This window comes from Argopecten irradians, chromosome 15 (genome assembly GCF_041381155.1).
Source record: "Argopecten irradians isolate NY chromosome 15, Ai_NY, whole genome shotgun sequence".
Classification (NCBI taxonomy): Eukaryota; Metazoa; Mollusca; class Bivalvia; order Pectinida; family Pectinidae; genus Argopecten; species Argopecten irradians.
Genome location: NC_091148.1, coordinates 10,268,340 through 10,290,026, shown reverse-complemented (window position 1 = coordinate 10,290,026; position 21,687 = coordinate 10,268,340). Strand labels below are relative to the sequence as shown.

General features: G+C 36.1%; 2 protein-coding genes across 2 annotated transcripts; both read right to left on the bottom strand.

The window, feature by feature from the left end:
- Positions 1 to 2,668: 2,668 nt before the first annotated feature.
- On the bottom strand, positions 2,669 to 4,281 carry LOC138309002 (uncharacterized). The gene has a single exon (XM_069250092.1). The coding sequence runs from the start codon at positions 4,214 to 4,216 to the stop codon at positions 2,801 to 2,803; it is 1,416 nt and encodes a 471-aa protein (XP_069106193.1). The 5' UTR covers positions 4,217 to 4,281; the 3' UTR covers positions 2,669 to 2,800.
- A 10,120-nt stretch (positions 4,282 to 14,401) lies between these two features.
- LOC138309012 (uncharacterized) lies at positions 14,402 to 17,431 on the bottom strand. Its single transcript, XM_069250104.1, has one exon. The coding sequence runs from the start codon at positions 17,212 to 17,214 to the stop codon at positions 15,679 to 15,681; it is 1,536 nt and encodes a 511-aa protein (XP_069106205.1). The 5' UTR covers positions 17,215 to 17,431; the 3' UTR covers positions 14,402 to 15,678.
- Positions 17,432 to 21,687: the final 4,256 nt, after the last annotated feature.

Genomic DNA, 21,687 nt, shown 5'->3' with positions numbered 1-21,687 from the left:
TGTGTATTCATGATTATTCCCCATAATGAATCCTTTTTTTAATTGTTTACAGACCCAAATGGGTGAGAAGAACTGCTTGAATGATATCAAAAGTGTTATGGCTGTAGCTGAAAATATATGTCTTAAAATGTCACATAGTGCCGCGCATCGGTTGTCTCTATCTTGAACAATATACAAACGACTGTATTAGTAGCAGCATATTATATATGTCTCCTAAAACGTAAAAAGAAAATAAATTGAATATTTTAATGGAAAAAACCAGTATTCGTTCGATTATAAACCACTTAAATTTCAACGAAAGAAGATCTTTACATAGCATGATATTTCATAGAATTTTGTGCACTTGTTCGACGTTTTACCTTTGTAATGCGATTCAAAATGCCGCTAAACACTCACAACGAAAAGAAATGAAAGTTGATTCATAGAATATATATTTGTAAATAAAATCTCTTTGTATTAATTTTATGGTACCCATTGGTCATTCCAATTAGTTCAAAACTCGCCTCAAAGATTTATATATTAAATGAAAATCACGACATGTATGCTATACATGTACTCATTAAGAGATCTACTATAAAAATTACAAAAAAATGTTATTCATCACATTTTTCTTCTGTTAAATGTGAACTTCACTTTTTTTAGAAACGTTCTTGTTTTTTAAAAAAAAAAAAAAAAAAAAAAAACAACATCCTAACGAACAATTAAATGTTGTGCTCTACACGCCGTGATTATCTACGGATGTAAAACGTCATTTCCGCTCTCATGATCATTCGGCCTAGCTGTGATTGGTGGATTATGTTACAGAATTACACCGATTCTATTTGCTGTTTATTTGATCAATCGTTCCAATTAATGCACAAAATACAGAGACACACACCAAGGATCTGTATAACAGTATGTCTAAGTGCATTTTAATTCATATTAAAACTTCATAATCTTAAGTTTATATTTCTCAGTGTTTTTTATTATTATTTTTGAGATGTTTTTTTTCAGTTCTTACAAAATTACCATTAAAGTTTATAGAGAGAGTGATACCAACTCCCGTAAAAAGTCATACAGTCCGCCACAGTGTATTTGTTCTTCGATTCTAAAAGTCTAAAAGTTCTAAAGTATGAGACGCTCACATATATATCAACATATCCCGTAGTCATCTTTTACTTGAGCAATGTATTCCAAATGTATTGTTCTTTTTTGTTAATTGTATGGCTAAAAGGTCCAAAGCGTCCGGATTACGAATTTTTTAAACAAGCATTAAATTGCCATGTACGAGTTACTCCCCTTGACCTTGTAATCGCTGATAGGTTTTTATATAATGAATGTGTACTAAAATTAATACATAAACAAATACCCATCAATTTTTTTAATTTATTAGAAATAATAAACTCTAAATATTAATATATAAAACTAACATCGGCCTATAACTTTGTATCACGTGATTTGTACACCAAGATCACCAATACGATATTCACCAAATCTAATAAATGGTGGCATAATGTAAACTAACTTTCTTTCACGTAGGATATACCTTCGCGAATTTCGAGATCACAGTAGATTCGCGAAGCGTCATCTCTGGGAATGTACATAGATATAAAAATCGCCTATATTGATAATTATTTTTATTTACTTTTAAATCCTGGCAAACTTATTTTCAAAAAGAAATCGCGAGGTATAGTAGCCGCGAAAGAAAGTTAATTTACAGTAATATACCTATCAAAAACTCATCATATCAAAGTAGAAACCCTGATGTACTGTTAACGTGGATATATTCGCGAGAGTTTAATTTTGCGAGTAATACTGCTCATCATTTCGCTCTGTTACCACTTTGCGATAAATACACCTGTTCATTTTATGCAAAATAATCAGTTCAGAACATATTTACCAAACATTACACAGTTTCGCGCTGATAATCCTTCCGCCTAATTAGCGTAAATTTTCCCTTCACGTAAATTTCCACGTTGGCAGTATGTCGAAGAGTATATATACATCTAGTTTGGAAAAATACAGTAAGATTATATGACAAGTTCAATTTAACACTGACTTAGATGGTTAATTAATTAATCATATTTGTTAATATAGCAGGTAATACAACAATTCTATAAGGAAAAATGATTGATTAAATTTCTTTACATTGTCATAAAATACTATGATGAATGGATATGAAGTTATCATCAGTAGACAATGCATTTTTAGCGCTAGGGTATTTACAGATGAAAACAAACATCCGTCAATATAAACGATTATTGAGGTTAAATACATACAAACGTGAGATAACACAAGAATAATTGTCTTAATTGTATTAATTTAGCAGCAAATACACATAAAATCATTATCACTAAAAATTAATTTATTGACACATTAAATCTGATCACTAGAGACACTCGGTATTTGCACTTTATTCTCATTCTCCACAAACATATTTCCTTTAGAGGTATAAATTGAGCTTTGCCTTGATTTCAAATTATATATATTTCGCAAGTCAACATTTTCGTGATTTAACTAAAACAAGATAATAACATTTCAGCGATCTGATAAAAAGGTATATATGATTGAACCATTTATCTATAGTTAGCGGATACAATTTTTGCGATCATAGCAATGTCCTGGGAAATTGCGAAAACATTTTTAGAAACACCGATTCAATATTCCTCTGCGAACTTCATTGACCAAACATAAATGATGTTAAATTATTTATGATTACTAGGTTGATAGGTCGGTCTAATGCACGAATGTTCACGTTCTGTGTTGTAATCCGTACGTTCAGGCATTGGGATATATCATTGTTACAAAGAATACTCTTGAACTATTTCAGGTACTTTACGACTTTCATTTCTCTGTCAGAATGTTTTATCCAGAGCATATCATCACACTGTAGACTGATACTGAGTAGTGACTCTCCATCAGAAATGTATACTGTCCTCAGGTAGTGGCCAGTGTTACCGTCTATCAGTAACACTGACCTGGTCACCACATCCGCTACCAGGACATCACAATCACGGTCAAAACAAACATCAACGGGGAAGAACTTGGACTGCTGACTTCCACCTGTTTGTGATCCGATACCATCAATGTACCGACATTGGAACTTAAGTTTCAGATGTTTATCCATCACAATGAGCCGGGGTTGTTTTCCTGGTACCTTACCAGCCATGTAGTCATCAGGCGATACATCGTCACCGTCAGACGCCGCTACATCCCCGGTGGTGGTACAGTAGGCCATGTAATAGGGATCCACCGCCTCCTGTCTACAGATACGTCCCTCTTCGTCTACCACCTTCCTCCCGTCTGAAGTATACAGGACTATACCATTCCTCAATAATCCCACCACCACCATGTCCTCCTGTGTGATACATAACGACACTGGGACTGACTCCACATTAAACCGTATCACTATACCACCATCAGACGTTATCTCTCGGATACTTTTGTCTTCCTCTACACAGAACCACACCCTCCCCGTGGTCGGTGAGACTGTGATTGAGCGGACCTTGACCTTACACTCGATCTTCTTCTTTATGTTCCCCTGCTGATCCACTCTGTATATCTGTTCATCATCCCAGTAAGATAACCAAGCCTCGTCACCTGTACGGCATGTACGGACGTGACTGTAAGGGAATGATGTTCGGAAACTTGATATAATTTTACATGGTGGGACAGGACGGAACGACTGGTTTTCTCCGTCAACTAGTACCGTACCTAACATACGGTCAAGGACGGCGTTAGATATAATCCCAGGTTTGAAGACAGCAGACTTAAATGCTGCTATGGTTGGCGGTGTATCTGGTCCACGACTCCTGATTTCTTCCGCCACTGCAATGACGTCATCTGTAGTACCGGAAGTTCTTGCACCCTGACATCTATCAAGCTGAGGCCTTATTTTCTCCCTCAGATATTTTGTCAGTACAGTTTTGTTCTTCTCTTTAATGTCCGAATTCAACTTCTCCAAATCTGTACAGAGTCTCACCAACCTGTCAGTGAATTTGTCGATGTCATTTTTCATCTGTTCCCCCTGACGTTTGATGTGATGAATTGTCTCCCCAATCTCTTTGCTGTTTTCCTTGAATTTTTTCTCATTTTCTTTAATATCACGCTCTAACTTCGGAATGTCAGTTTTTGTCAGTTTTTCCTCGTATTGCTGAATCAAAAGTGTCTGTTTCGATACATACTCCGTTAGACTGCCAAGTTCGTGTTTATTATGACGATCCAGGACACAATCCATACAAATCAGGTCATTGTTACACGTCTTACAGACATAAACAAACCCCTTACCAGGATGACGGGTACATTCCGCTAAACCTGCCTATATTATTAGGCTTTTTTTTTATTTTTTTTTTTTTTTTTTTGCCTAATATATAGTCAGCTCGCGGTACCTCTTAAAAATGTGAAATCGTAGGCCAGATTTGGCCTACGCTACGTCAGCGGCATATTTCTAATATATCGTCCATGCAATGCCGGGAAAACGTACACATCCTTTATATTGGGATCTTATGTACTCCTTTGCCCCCATGTTACATCCCATTTATGAAATTAAACAACTGTGTACAATGAAATACTTCCGAGACCCTTCTATTTCACACATTTGTAATGGCCGCCGTATACACATTTAGTAGAGCAAACGGCAGCCAATCAACTTCGCTTCCGGTTTTATTTTTTAAATATCCACGTGTAGTTGAAAGATAAACAAAATGCTAGCCAGTATATGCTACATGTATATGCAACGTGAATATCGCGAAAGTTATGCGGTACCAGCAATAGTCGTGTTCAATTTGAATATTTGACAACATGTCGTGTATGTCGACCATGATTTTACTTTAAAAACTCTAACTGGCTAGCATTTTGTTTATCTTTCAACTACACGTGGATATTTAAAAATAAAACCGGAAGCGAAGTTGATTGGCTGCCGTTTGCTCTACTAAATGTGTATACGGCGGCCATTACAAATGTGTGAAATAGAAGGGTCTCGGAAGTATTTCATTGTACACAGTTGTTTAATTTCATAAATGGGATGTAACATGGGGGCAAAGGAGTACATAAGATCCCAATATAAAGGTATGTGTACGTTTTCCCGGCATTGCATGGACGATATATTAGAAATATGCCGCTGACGTAGCGTAGGCCAAATCTGGCCTACGATTTCACATTTTTAAGAGGTACCGCGAGCTGACTATATATTAGGCAAAAAAAAAAAATAAAAATAAAAAAAAGCCTAATAATATAGGCAGGTTTAGCGGACTAGACGGGTACATCCCGGCACTGGTGTCTGTGGCGCCATTACTGCTGTCGATCAGGAAAAGAGAATGTTAACTATTATTGTTACAGTCCATACGTCTATACAAACATGTCGGCGCCTTAACATTTTCAATATATCGGTTACGATTCTTAGTATTCCCGGGGTGACCTATACCGAGAAATGAGCTAAAAATATCTTACCTGTAAAACACATACCTGGCTGTCAGCCGAGGGGTGGTCTACACAGGTAAATGACAATGTCACAACACAACTGTTATACCTATAGGTATAGAAGTACTACCGTTATAGAGTAGACTTTTTATACTACATTACATTTAATTGTACACGCTGTCGATTTCCAACGATTAAGTAGAGTCTGTTTTTTAATTAAATTGTAATGGATATTAGCAAATATTGGTGACTAGTTATTTGATAGAATGTAAACTTTCCCTGGTGCAGGTTCTTTAAAAGTATGCAATATGTCGCATCTTTAGCAAATTAGACAATAAATATCAAAGATGATATTTCTGAGGCAATAACGCTATTTGTTCAAAGCACGAATCTACCCCGTTGAAAAAAAATTATACACAAGTCTGTGTTTTCGTTTACGAATTTTTGTAACCGGTTAGCAGACTTCCGGCTAAGTAATCGGTTAACCGGTTAGCAGACTTCCGACTGGTTTATCGGTAAACCGGTTAGCAGACTTCCGATTGGTTTATCGGTTAACCGGTTAGCAGACTTCCGGCTAAGTAATCGGTTAACCGGTTACCATACTTCCGATTGGTTTATCGGTTCACCGGTTTAGCAGACTTCCGATTGGTTTATCGGTTAGCCTGTTAGCATACCTTCGATTGGTGTATCAGTTAACCGGTAAGCAGACTTTTGACTGGATAATCGGTTAACCGGTTAGCAGACTTCCGACTGATTAATCGGTTACCAGTTAGCAGACTTCCGACTGAGTAATCGGTTAACTGGTTAGCTGACTTCCGACTGCTTTATCGATTAACCGGTTAACCATCGACAACACTAAAGTAAATCGTATTATCATTAAAGGCGAATTTAGAACAGATCCGCGTCCCGAAAGGTACAAACACCGTATGTCGAATGATAAAAACAATAGCAGATACATGTACTTACATCCTCGCAACAATTGATACACGTTTGACAAAACTGTACACTCCCATACTGATCTTGGCAATTCTTAATGTTTCACAGGTTACATACATTATTCATATATTTACAATACAATAATTATATATAATAATATATTGATACATTTACATATGTAGATTAAGATGAAGGGAATTTACACGTGCCCGTTTTTGTTCATGTTGTCTAAACGTTATTCACTTTTTCCTGAATAAATAACAAATTCCAACATATCGTGTTTTTAAACATGAAAAACCTGTTCACAACATTCTAGGATATAAAGAAAATGTGAACCCCCTGACCAGACCACGGCCGCTGGCGCATGACTTCGCTGATAGATCTGATATAAATATAAATTTCGTTCTTAACAATATTTGAGGTATTTTAAAGATACTCCACCGCCGACAGAGCATAAATAATATTCATCATTTGAACAATAATTTGTGTTTAATGGTGTGGACATATGACGTACTTACGTACGGCTGGCGATCTCGTCCATCTTTAATTTCATGCTGTATATTTTATTTTTCATCTTCAATTTTCAGTCACATTAAACCGTGGTTTGAAATTTAAAATTGAGGTTATAGTGTTTAAAGTCCGAATATATATCTTAGGTAGATCTACATTAAGATTTTTAGAGATCGTATATACATGTACATAGTAAATACCGATCAGTGGCCTAGACATAACACATAACTTCGAGAATTTTGTAATACTCAAGTTTTATTGAAAATATGATGAAATATTAAAATCAATTTACTTATTTGCATATCATAAAGTAAATCTTAAAAATACTAACGAAAATGCTAATTAGAATACGTAATTATGGGACTCTGATAATTGAAGAAATCTGGTATTTAATACACAACAATGGCTGCTGTGCGCGCGCGTGTGTGGTAATGCACGAATGGAAATGTGTTTAATTTGGTTAATCACGCATTGTAAGGTGTAAACAGTAATCTATTCATGCAGACAAAAGAATAAAGACAATGCAGAATAAACAAAATTAAAAAAGCACTTATAGAGACTTGGACTAGTATATAAACATTGCAATCGTATCATTGGATATTATACTGTACATTTAATTAATTCGGCTACCGTAAATTAAAGCTTGACATTGTATAAACCCGACACCGTTTATGATAAAGATGACTGTCGTGTATAACAAACGATATAGTTAAAAGCAGTCATGCAGACAAAGGAGAAGTCAAGGAACTGCACAAAAAACAAAGTGTCACGATTACAAAGGACCCGGAACCTTTATCAGATCCGTCCCATAGACGTCATTACAGTATAACTACATGTATACCGTTATAACGAGTCTTTCATTTGTCCTACCTATCTGGTAATGCCTCATGGTAACAATTAGTCAGTTACACGTACTTGATATTTCTAACCGGTATTTACTCATTGAAGTTAATGTGTTGGAATAAAAAAAAAATGATATTTATTCTCTTTACTAGTGTCAATCAAACTATAGAACCAGATTGATAAATGTCATACCTGTATTTCATAGATGAATATGTATCCCATAATTTAATTAATAGAAATATAAGTAAAACTTTTATTTCAGTCTTTGTATAAAGCGTACAAATCTGGTTCGAATTTGACGTTTCCGACCAAACAAACAATCATGCGACGTCATATATTGATAATGACGTAATTACTACATATGACGTCATAGTAGTGTATTTGCACGTGTATCTTACGATATTGATGACACTATGGTATGACATAACAGGACGGACCAATGAGCCTATGTGATAAACTTACTAGTCTCATACTCCCAGGATGGAGCTAATGGTGTTATTTTCTGGCTAAACAGAACATGGCGGCCAACATTGTACCTGTCTGACGCGTAATACCAGGTAATATCTATATGAGTCTGCCAAATATGTAGGGGTATATATTTCCGACTACGAGATTTAGCTTGTCAGAACAGGACCATCTACAATTAGTAATTAATTCAGGTATACCTATCTACTTAGCAGAACAATGAAATATTCCATTTACCATACTTGTCAAATGACGCGGCTATCTGCCGGATGAGGTTAACTAGTTTATCAACACTGAGAAGAATGGTGTGTATAATATACGTAGTTAGCACAGACAATTATTATTCAATTAAACTACACAATAATCACACAATTGGACTTTTATCTCTTAATCAACTCTGGGAGGTATTTACGTTTGTGATATTTTTAACCAGATTGTAGTCGTCTGTCCGAGCTATGAATAACATAATACACGTATACAATTAATCTTTGATATTATATACACCCTAAACCGTTTTACGTTAACACTGCCGTGTATTGCATATGTCCTTTATTGTTTTAGGTACTAAACAAAAGCAGTCATGCAGACAAAGGAAAGACAATGAACTGCACAAAAACAAAGACATACCAACATGTGTCACGATTACAAAGGATCCGGTACCGTGATCAGATCTGTCCCGTAGACGTCATTACAGTATAATTACACCGACGGTTTTTAAGCCCCTAATCTCCTTCATACTTCCAAACCTATTCGCAATAGATTAACCAAACCAAAACATGTGAAGCCATTCAGAATTATAAATGTAAATTTTCAATCTGGGAAAACTAAACAACACCTTTTCTATGATCTTATTGAAAGCACTAAGCCTGATGTCATTATTGGAACAGAGAAATGGCTGTTCCATCAATAAAAAAACCCTTTTGAATTCATTCCCAATAATTTCAAAGTATTAAGGAAATATCGAAAGTCCCGCACTAATAAGAAAGGTGGAGGAGTACTAATTGCTATCAGATCAGAATTTGACAGTGAAGTTTCAGACCTCTCTTATGATGATGATGATATTTAATTTGTTTTGGCTAAGGAACATATTTCCTGCGTAAAATCTCTTTATTTGTCTTCCTTCTATAATCCAGAAACATCTGACGAACGTAGTTCAAAAAGCGTTGATACATCACCCATGAAAACTACATCTAGATGATTTTAACTATCCGGTTGGGTACTGGAAAAATAAATGCCTAAAACCCGAAACAACTCATCAGAAACTTCATCGTGATTTACGAAATCTACTTGATGACACAGGCTTGGTACAACTAGTTGAACAGGCTACCAGGGAAGATACCACGCTAGACTTGGTGTTAACAAATTTGCCAAACCAAGTGATACGATCCGAAGTATTACCTGGTATCTCAGACCATGACTATGTACTTGTTGAATTCAAGTCCAAACAAATCTAAAACTATCCCACGCAGCATCTCAATTTTCAAACATGCAAAATGGAACATAATCGACATTGGTTTGACATCACTTCATACCATCATAAATGAATCCACCAATAGGTATGTAAACTATCTATGGGATCTTTTTTTCAATCTATCATGAAAGATCTTATTACTGAGACCAAAGTCAACTGAGCCAATAGCCAACCCTGGGTTACATCCGACATCAAACACCTTCTCAGAAGAAGGGATAGTGTTTTAAAAATGAATCCACAAATAGGGATGTTAACTATCTATGGGATCTTTTTTCAATCCTTCATGAAAGATCTTATTTGTGAGAACATACCCAAAGTCGACTGAGCCAAGAAGGGATAGGTTTTCAAGAAAGCCGAACAAGTCTAAAGACCAGTCTTAAAAATCGAATATAAATCCTTAAAACAAGATATACAAAAGAAGCAATCATACTGGAAATATGTTGAAGGTATCGGAATACTTAAGGATTAAGATAACGACTTCAGTGCCTCAAAAAAAATTCTAGGTATACGTCAATCATAAGAGACGGATTACAACGGAGTTCCATTCTCTGAAGTCAAATGGCACACTTACTACTGGCCCTATTGATAAGGTTGAAATACTAAACAAACAATTCCAATCAGTCTTTACCCCAGGTGATCAATTTTCTACTGACCAATATTCTATGAAATGCAACCTTCCATCAAGTCCAACCTTCCCCATTATGCCGGATATTGATTTCACTCTCGTGGTGTCCAAAAACCCATTCAAAATTTAAACCCATGTAAAGCTGCAGGTCCTGATGAGCTGGACCCAAAAATCATATAAGAACTATCTTCTGAAATAGTCCCGATTCTCTCTATTATCTTTAGTGAATTATTAAGCTCTGGCTCAGTCCCTACTGATTGGAATCAGCACACATTTCTTCTGTCTTCAAAAAAAGTTCTAAACTTCAACCAGAAATATATAGGACTATCTCCCTCACATGCAGTTAACTCCTCAAACATATCATTGTCAGTAACATCATGACTTATGTTGATAAAGACAGCATTCTATACTCATTGGTTTTCGTAGATCTATATTTTGTGAGAGTCAGCTTTATCGAATTCATGGATGATGTCAGTAACAACATTGACAAGGGAAAACAGCCCGATGTCCTGATCATGGACCTTTCTAAGACCTTTGACAAAGTTAGTCATTCATTACTTTGTCACAAGCTCCACTATTATGGTATAGATGAGGAGGTTAACACCTGGATACAACAGGAAGCAGACTGTTATAGTGGAGGATGAAATGTATAACGCTGTCGACGACGTAAAGTCCGGGGTCCCCCAAGGCTTGGTCATAGGTCCATCTCTGTCCCTCTAATACATCAATGATATTCCTCTAGGTCGGAACTCTACAGTATGTTTATTTGCTGAAGAAACCAGTATCTACTTAGTCATCGATGCACCATCAGAAGCCCTGCTGTTACAAAAGGATCTTGACAAACTAGCTGTATGGGGAACATCATGGAAATTGCATTTTACTCTGACGGATGTCACATCCTCTCCATTACCAATGGTAAAAACAAGAAACATCATTTGTTTATTTTATTTCACTTCCATTCAATCTTATACTCGTACATTTGTTTATTGTTTATTTTATTTCAATATCATTCAATCGTACATGCGTACATTCGCGTATCATCTTTCTCTGTCATCCATTCTTGTATGCGTACATGTTTATATCATTTTTCTCTATCAATCATTCTCACACGTACATTTGTTTATTTTCTTTCTTCTATCAATCATCACTATTCTTGTTATTATGTGTTTGTATTAAGGACATGTCTGTTTAAGTCATTATATCGTACAGGTATTTTGATCATATTAATTAAGCATGAGCCAGTTACCTCCCTTGCAAGAGACAAATAAGCATACATCTCCGGCAATCTTAGCATAGGATATGTAAACGTGACGCTACCCAAATAGGTACACTTTTTGAAGATAATTGTTAAAGTTTTTGATTGTAAACTGAAAATTCTGCTTCATATATATTAAAAATGTACCAATTTGGGTAGCGTAACGTTACATATACGTGTCTACATAGTTTTTACATACATTTAACATTAGCAACTGTTAAAAGCACGTGAAATTATGTGTTAACCAAACAAATAGAGAATACATGGTTAGCATCTTCCAATACAAGGTTTATTTTGGTGCGAGATTTAGGCTTTCCGTGTCGAGCACTAAAATAAAACTTTACTTGGTTTCGCTCGAAGCGAGACGCTTCTTGGATGCGCAGGAAGAGATTCATTCACAAAACCGAATGAGAGTACTCCGTTGGAAATATATAAGCGCATTTGTAAACAGTACCAGTAATTCTAGTCCATGAGTAATATCACTAAAACAATATGAAAATACTCAGAACAACAATAATTACCCATCAAAGAATTACTCTACAATACATACCTTTGCCATCAGCCAAGAATACGACGACACCGCCATACGAGGTTTTCGATATCATTCCGGTGAATGTGAAGTCACATTTCTAGCGGGACTGAATGACGTTTCATTCACCGGAAGGTTCAAGTTCTGGGTTAAGTTAGAAAAAGTTCCGTCAGATATGGTACCAATTCACGTGATCGTATTGACGGATAAAGCATTTTGTATTGACGGATAAAGCGCACGTTTATCAGGCAGTAGTTATCCGTCAGTATGTGGGGCAGTTGCAGAATAAATGTATTTATTTACATCAAGCAATACTTAATAGCCGCAGTCATACAATATCAATCGGGGATATTTCCCCCATCCAGCTGGCTCATTATAATATATATATAAAGGGATGACGTGGAATCGTAATATTACAGATCTTTGTTAATTTGAATAAATTGGACCCGAGGTCAGTATTAAAATTATAACATTGTAGTTGAAATAAAAATCGATTATAATAAATGACTATCACTTACCTTAACATAAGATAAACATATTGTATTCCGTCTTTGCCTATTGCAGAGTTAACTCTCTTGCGGGTAGTTATCGATTGCTACGCCATTATTTTGTGAGCGCAATTGACGTCGCTTCCTCCGAAAAGTATGACGCTATGCTCGCAAACACATGATGTCACAATCATTACCTACCCACAAAGACAGATAACTATGTAATATGCAAATACAAAATTGGCATTTATTGACTTTCCTATACAGGCATTGTGGATTTTACCAAAAATGGACATAATGTTATCATGAAAGTGATCAAAGACACAACTGGTTTGATAATACCTTACTTAATACAAACACATAAAATGCTACATGTATATTAGGGATATTATCTCTAAAACGTTGTTTTCATATTTATATTCATAAACCAAATTTTCAAACAGGACATGTGTTACGAAAATCGCTTTCAGATATATATTGCTTAAAGGCCCACTACCTTTCCGGAGCAAAATTTAAAGGTTTCTTAAAAACATTAATAACAAAAGAAAATATATATCGATGGCTTAAGATGAGGTTACAACACCAAACATATGCAAGATTTCCTGTCTAATGTACGATAACAGTGGAGATTCATTTCGCTGTTTTGCCGTCTGGCGCAGTGATAGTCAACTACCGCGCGGCATTTAGGACGACGGCGGAAAACATAAAACGACCCGCGTTATGAAAATTAACATTTTATTTATTCTAATTAAACAGTTCTGAAGGTGATGATAAGTGTGCTAGTAAACGTATAGTTAATAACTTCTGCGACTCTACAAAATTATTGATCTCGTTTTACATTCCTATTTTAAAAATTAAAAGCCGTTTCGGAAAGGTAGTGGCCCTTAAATAATATTGTTATACTATATAGATCGTTTGATGCTCAACAACTGCGAGTTACCTCTCTTGCAATATACATGATATTATTTTTAAAAACGTCACCGTCCGGTTGGGAATAGGGATCAAAGTTCAAAAGTTCATTTTTCTATAAAAATCATTAAAAGATTCTTCTCAAGTTCTAGAAGGCCCAGAAATTTAATATAAGGCCTGTAGCATGCTGACATTAATTGCTACAAGGTTTGTTAATATGAATGACCTTGACCTTTAATCAAGGTCATATGGACAAAAAATCCTACAATCTTCAAATGACTTCTTGTGAAGTTCAGGAGAACTATAGACCAAATATTAGACCTGTGGCATGCTGACATAAATGGCTAACAAATGTCTGTTAATATGATTGACCTTGACCTATATTTAAGGCAAGAGGGACCAATAATTCTAAAATCTACTTCTTTGCAAGTTAGGAAATGCCTAAATGCCTAGAGATCTGAAATTGGACCTGTAGCATGTTGGACATAAAGTGCTACCACAGTTGTTAATATGAAAGACCATGAACTGAATTCCTTGTTGGTGAAAAGCTCATCACATTGTCCAACTTCTAGTTGAATTTTGTGTTCACCAAAGGACCAAACTACCTGTCCCATCTGTTGGTAGTTGCAGGCTTGTGATTGGTCAGTGTATTTCTAATGAATTGCCGTCATTGCTATGACATATTCCAGGTGTGGACATCACGACATTGATAGTTACCCCTGGAGTATCGAGGATATAAATGACCAACAAAAGATTAATAGTAATAATTGTAATAATAAAATTCCTCTAAAAATTGTCATTTCAGGAGAAAAAGTGACAAGCAGAGGCCTATAAAATCACCTTTAAAGAGATCGATACCAACTCCCGAAAAAAGTCATACAGTCCGCCACAGTGTATTGTTATTGGATTGTAAAAGTGAACACAAGTTCTAAAGTATGAGACGCTCACATATATGCCAACATATCCCGTAGTCATCTTTCACCTGAGCAATGTGATCCAAATGTATTCTTCTTTTTTTTAAGTGTCATTGCTATATATAAACAAACACCACAATGTTTTTTTTTAATTTATTAGAAATAATAAGCTCCGAATAATGACAAACGATGATGATTAATATGATATTAATACATAAAACTATCTTCACCCTATAACTTGGTATCATGTGATTTATACACCAAGATCACTAATACGATATTCACCAAAATCTTATAAATGGTGGCATAATGTAAACTAACTTTCTTTCACGTACGATTTATTTCGCGAATTTCGAGATCACAGTAAATTCGCGAAGCGTTATCTCTGGGATGGTACACTGATATAAATATCACCTATATTGATCAATATTTCATGTACTTTTAAATCCGCGAAATTTAATTTTCGCAAAATTGTTTTCAAAAAGAAATCGCGAAGTTTAGTAACCGGAAAGAAAGTTGATTTACAGTAATATATCTATTAAAACTCCTCATATCATAATAGAAACCATGTTGTACTGTCAACGTGAACATATTCGCGAGTGTTTAATTTCACGATTAAACATTTCGTCCTATTATTCATTTCGCTATTAATACACATGTTCAACATAATGCAACATAAACAGTTCTAAAAATATTTACCAAATATTACGCACAGGAACGATTTCGCACTGAAAAACCATTCGCCTTTTTACCGTAAATTTTCCCCTCGCTTAAATTTCCACGTTCGCAGTAAGTCGAAGAGTATATAGACATTTAACTTGGAAAAATACAGTTTATATGACAAATGCAATGTAACAATGACTTAGATAGTTCATTAATTAATGTTTGGTAATATAGCAGGTAATAAAGTAATTCTATAAGGGAAAAAATGATTGATTTAATTTCTTTGTATTATTAAAAATTATTATGATGAATAAATATGAAGTTATCATAAGTGCACAATGTAATTCTTAGCGCTAGGATATTTACAAATGAAATATCAACAATATCAACAATTATTAAGGTTAAATACTTACAAGCATGAAATAAAAAACAAGAATAATTGCCCTTTTAGCAGTTAATACACATATTAAAATCATTATCACTAAAATGAATTTATTCACACATTAAATCTGATCACTAGAGATTAATTTCTCGATATTTGCACTTCATTTAACAACGAGAAATAAATGATGTTAAATTGTCTATGATTACTAGGTTGATAGGTCGGTCTAATGCACGAATGTTCACGTTATGTGTTGTAATCCGTACGTTCAGGCATTGGGATATATCATTGTTACAAAGTATACTCTTGGACTATAGAGTCTATCGGGTACATGACGACTTTCATTTCTCCGTCATCATGCTCGATCCAGAGCGTATCATCACACTGTAGACTGATACTGAGTGGTGCCTTACCATCATATATGTATACTGTCCTCAGGTAGTGGCCAGTGTTACCGTCTATCAGTAACACTGACCTGGTCACCTTATCCGCTACAAGGACATCACCATCACGGTCAAAACAAACATCATAGGGGTAGAACTTGGACTGCTGACTCCCACCTGTTTGTGATCCGATACCATCAATGTACCGACATTGGAACTTAAGTTTCAGATGTTTATCCATCACGATGAGACGGGGCTGTTTTCCTGGTTCCTTACCAGCCATGTAGTCATGAAACGATACATCGTCACAGTCAGACGCCGCTACATCCCCGGTGTTGGTACAGTAGGCCATGTACCAGGGATCCACCGCCTCCTGTTTACAGACACGTCCCTCTTCGTCTATCACCTTCCTTCCATCTGAAGTATACAGGACTATACCATTCCTCACTAATCCCACCACCACCATGTCCTCCTGTGTGATACATAACGACACTGGGACTGACTCCACATTAAACCGTATCACTATACCACCATCAGACGTTATCTCTCGGATACTTTTGTCTTCCTCTACACAGAACCACACCCTCCCCGTGGTCGGTGAGACTGTGATTGAGTGGACCTTGACCTTACACTCGATCTTCTTCTTTATGTTCCCCTGCTGATCCACTCTGTATATCTGTTCATCCTTGTAGTAAGATAACCAAGCCTCGTCACCTGTACGACATGGACGGACGTGAGTGTAATGGAATGATGTTCGGAAACTTGATATAAGTTTACATGGTGGGACAGGACGGAACGACTGGTTTTCTCCGTCAACTAACACCGTACCTAACATACGGTCAAGGACGGCGTTAGATATAATCCCAGGTTTGAAGACAACAGACTTAAATGCTGTTATGGTTGGCGTTGTATCTGGTCCACGATTCCTGATTTCTTCCGCTACTGCTATGACGTCATCTGTGGTACCGGAAGTTCTTGCACCCTTACATCTGTCCAGCTGAGGCCTTATTTTCTCCCTCAGATATTTTGTCAGTACAGATTTGTTGTTCTCTTTAATATCCGAATTCAACTTCTCCAAATCTGTACAGAGTTTTACTAACCTTTCAGTGAATTTGTCGATGTCATTTTTCATATGTTCCCCCTGACGTTTGATGTGATGAATTGTCTCCCCAATCTCTTTGCTGTTTTCCTTGAATTTTTTCTCATTTTCTTTAATATCACGCTCTAACTTCGGAATGTCAGTTTGTGTCAGTTGTTCCTCGTATTGCTGAATCAAAAGTGTCTGTTTCGATACATACTCCGTTAGACTGCCAAGTTCGTGTTTATTATGACGATCCAGGACACAATCCATACAAATCAGTTCATTGTTACACGTCTTACAGACATAAACAAACCCCTTACCAGGATGACGGGTACATCCCGGCACTGGTGTCTGTGCCGCCATTACTGTTGTCGATCAGGAAAAGAGAATGTTAACTGGTATTGTTACAGTCCATATTCCAGTATAAGCATGTCGGTGCCTTAACATTTTCAATATATCGATTACGATTCTTAGTATTCCCGGGGTGACCTATACCGAGAAATGAGCTAAAAATATCTTACCTGTAAAACACATACCTGGCTGTCAGTCGAGGGGTGTCTACACAGGTAAATGACAATGTCACAACACAGCTGTTATACCTATGGGTATAGAAGTACTACCGTTATAGAGTAGACTTTTTATACTACATTACATTTAATTGTACACGCTGTTGATTTCCAACGATTAAGTAGAGTCTGTTTTTTAATTAATTTTGTAATAAATACTAGCAAATATTGGTGTCTGGTTATTTGATGGAATGTAAACTTTCCCTGGTGCAGGTTCTTTAAAAGTATGCAATATGTCGCATCTTTAGCAAATTAGACAACAAATATCAAAGATGATATTTCTCAGACAATAACGCTATTTGTTCAAAGTACGAATCTACCCCGTTGAAAAAATATGTATATACAAGTCTGTGTTTTCGTTTACGAATTTTTGTAACCGGTTAGCAGACTTCCGGCTAAGTAATCGGTTAACCGGTTAGCAGACTTCCGACTGGTTTATCGGTAAACCGGTTTAGCAGACTTCCGACTGGTTTATCGGTAAACCGGTTAGCAGACTTCCGATTGGTTTATCGGTTAACCGGTTAGCAGACTTCCGGCTGAGTAATAGGTTAACCGGTTACCATACTTCCGATTGGTTTATCGGTTCACCGGTTTAGCAGACTTCCGATTGGTTTTTCGGTTAGCCTGTTAGCATTCTTCCGATTGAGTTATCGGTTAACCGGTTAGCAGACTTCCGACTGAGTAATCGGTTAACCGGTTAGCAGACTTCCGACTGATTAATCGGTTAACCGGTTAGCAGACTTCCGACTGAGTAATCGGTTAACCGGTTAGCAGACTTCCGACTGTTTTATCGATTAACCTGTTAAAAGTCGACAACACTAGTACTAATAAAAATAAAAAGTATTGATCATTAAAGTTGTATGGTCTATAACTTTCGCTCTTTTTGTCATAGTGAAAACTGTTTAAGTGTTATACATATTTTTCTCCGTCTGCCTGAGTTTTAAACTTTCTAATTTTACCACTTTTTATAAAGTTGCAGCACTGGAAGTATCTTTAATTATAAAAGTAAAAAATCTTTTTAACGTGTACACGTGAAAAATAGGCTCGAAAGATGCCGAATCATTCCGAACTCTTCCGAACATCGTCGCGACAATCTCGAAGTAAAACGAGAGTTGTGAAACCAAGAGAAAATATCAACAATTTTTCATAAACAAAACATGTGGTCGACCTCATCAGACTCTATCTACAAAGAAAATAATGCTCGCACATTACAATATTTGATACACACAATATTTTACGGTAATGTGTAATTTGCTCATATAAGCCAGAAGGAAAACGTAAACAAACACATGTGTGCTTACGCTAGTTACCTGGCTCACCACGTGCAGGTCGTGTCGAACGTCAGTCACGTGATACGATTCGGAATCCGACAAAACCCGAAGTCACTGAACATGGCGGTGATTGAAGGCGCTTTATTCAAAACCAGGAATATATGATTCCTAGATTTCGGCTCTCTTATAGGCCGACATATGCTTTTGGGGAGCTAAATCATCAAGTTACATGTCAATGTTTAAATATCAAATGTTTAAGTTACATATCGTTACAGTGAAATTAGCAGCAATACAACTTTAAAAGGTGTTAAAAACTCTAAATCCTAATACAGCCCAAATTGTTCGCCAAAATAGCGATTATTTATCATTAAAACATGTTACATCATGTTTTTCAAAAAAAAACCAAACCGTTTTCATATCTTTTTCGAATGTTTAAAAATGGCATATTTCCTCAGTCGCTCGTACAGGGACCTGGCACGAAAATTTTTAACCAACAGTATACATATATGTTCCGGAACAGTATTCCGTATTCCGTTTTTGTGTTTTAGTCACTACCGTGTGGTAGTTATCGCCCTTTAAATGAACTCTCGCCAGCCGCATGCTGCTGAGCACGGAACAGATGATGGCACAATTTATTGTTTTATGGAGGTTTATCTGAACTTAATGTGATCTGACTATCGACAGGTTGATACAGGTAGCGATAACAAAGCTTCGTGTCGGATTTGATACATGTGACACCAGGTGTGTCTAAATTTATGAACGTGTTGTTGTTGTCGGATTTGCGCACAGGGACTTGTAACGTAACGTCATGTAACCCAGATTGGCACACATTTTTCTTATTTTTAAGCATCTATTTTTCAGATTGTAAAATAATTCCAATTTTTGTACCAATCTTACAAATAGAGCCTATCATCTGTCTGTTGGTCTATGTTTGGAATTCTTTCTGCACGTGTTTCCATAAATAGCATCCTTGGATACAGGTCTGGAACGCACCTGCTATCAACCAGGTGCGGGTACCCAGATTGGCACACCCAGGTAAAAACAGTGAACATAGAAAAATCTCGGGATATTTCAAATATGATTTGACTTATATTGAAACTACAATACAAAAATCAACAATTAATGCCATTGAACACTTTTCTCCATATGTATTATTTGGATGATTTACGTGAAAATCAATGTAGTCATTACGCAGGTAAAATTTCATCTTTATGGTTATCACTTACCTTTCTTACATATTTTTTACGACAATATTTAAGCATATTTTGCCCTTTTAAGCTTTGTGTGTGTTTTATTGTTAAATAAACATATAAATGGCATAAGGGAAGTAACTCTTGGATGTATAAGTGTTATTCGAGCGCACCTTTGTTTCATTTCGCATGCGCACATTATCGCAGATGAAAATCTCCATACAAGAAAAGCAACATTTACTGAGGATTAAAAAGCTCTGAACTATGAAACTACCAAGTAACTGACAACTAAATTGATTAAATTTGTGTTCTAGACATAGTTTATACTATTTCCAAACTTTTTAGAGCAGACTATTGAGCGAAAAGTGGAAAACTAGAGTCATCGCACGGGGCAATATTTACCGTAACACTTGATTTTAGGTATTTTCTCAAGTTTATAGCTGATCAAAATCCCTCCTAGCTATGGTCATGTGGAAATATCACCATTAAAGTATTTTATGATGATCAGGGAATAATTATAGCAACAGCTGAAAGAAAATTTCCAAAGTGAATTAAAACGGAAGCAATATTATCAAAAAGTGTGCCATTTTGGGTAGCGTGCCAATTTGGGTAACATGACGTTACTGTAGGTTGTGAGAAAGTCTGCTGTGTATACATGTGTACTTTATACTATATAAAAGGACAAGGGAACCAACGGCTCGCTTGGAAGAGGTACACCTGCCTCTACAAAAGTCGCCCGTATTCCTTCAAACATTGATAAATATGTACATATTTAATACCAATATATTTCTTAAATAAATTTTCGACATGGAAAACACAACTTCAAACACGAAATAATATATTAACATACCTTTATTTCACTATGAACGTGGAAAATGCAGTCAGATATCACCGATGTCGTTTTGCCTGTCCACTGAAATCTAGGTTAAACACGTTTGTGTGGATATTATGTACCCCATACCTGGACCCGGACTGGAAACACCATATACCCGGTGTCTGTACACTAAACGCTACAATATCAATGTGGTAACGGTCAAGTACAACATTAGAGTCTCCATTTAAGTTAGATTCTTCAATTAATGATATATGTATCTCAAATAAAGGTTCTTCTAAGGACCTAAACCATGAAACTTAATATATACAGAGTCTGAGTACAGAATTTCAGTGTAGTATCGGGTAAGGGCGAGTACACCAAAAAGGTACCCATCATCAATTACAATATGGCGGATTATACGAACAAGAGTCGAGTGCTGGATAAAAAAAGTGTGATTCCTCGCTTAGCTGTTGGATTGGATTAATGAAAGAGTTATCAGAGATAGCCTATTTGTATTTGCAATGGAAAAATATCACCAGAAAGTGAAATGAATGCATACAAAATCTGTTACAAGGGAATATGAGTGCTTTTGACCTAGATTTTACTGGACAGGCAAAACGACATCGGTGATATCTGACTGCATTTTCCACGTTCATAGTGAAATAAAGGTATGTTAATATATTATTTCGTGTTTGAAGTTGTGTTTTCCATGTCGAAAATTTATTTAAGAATATATTGGTATTAAATATGTACATATTTATCAATGTTTGATGGAATACGGGCGACTTTTGTAGAGGCAGGTGTACCTCTTCCAAGCGAGCCGTTGGTTCCCTTGTCCTTTTATATAGTATATAGTACACATGTATACACAGCAGACTTTCTCACAACCTACGTTACAAGTCCCTGTGGATTTGCGTAGGACTTTTCACCCAGCGTTCGCATTCATTTTAAAGTTTTGTATTTAACTTTTTCAGTGAACGTATGACATGTTGATG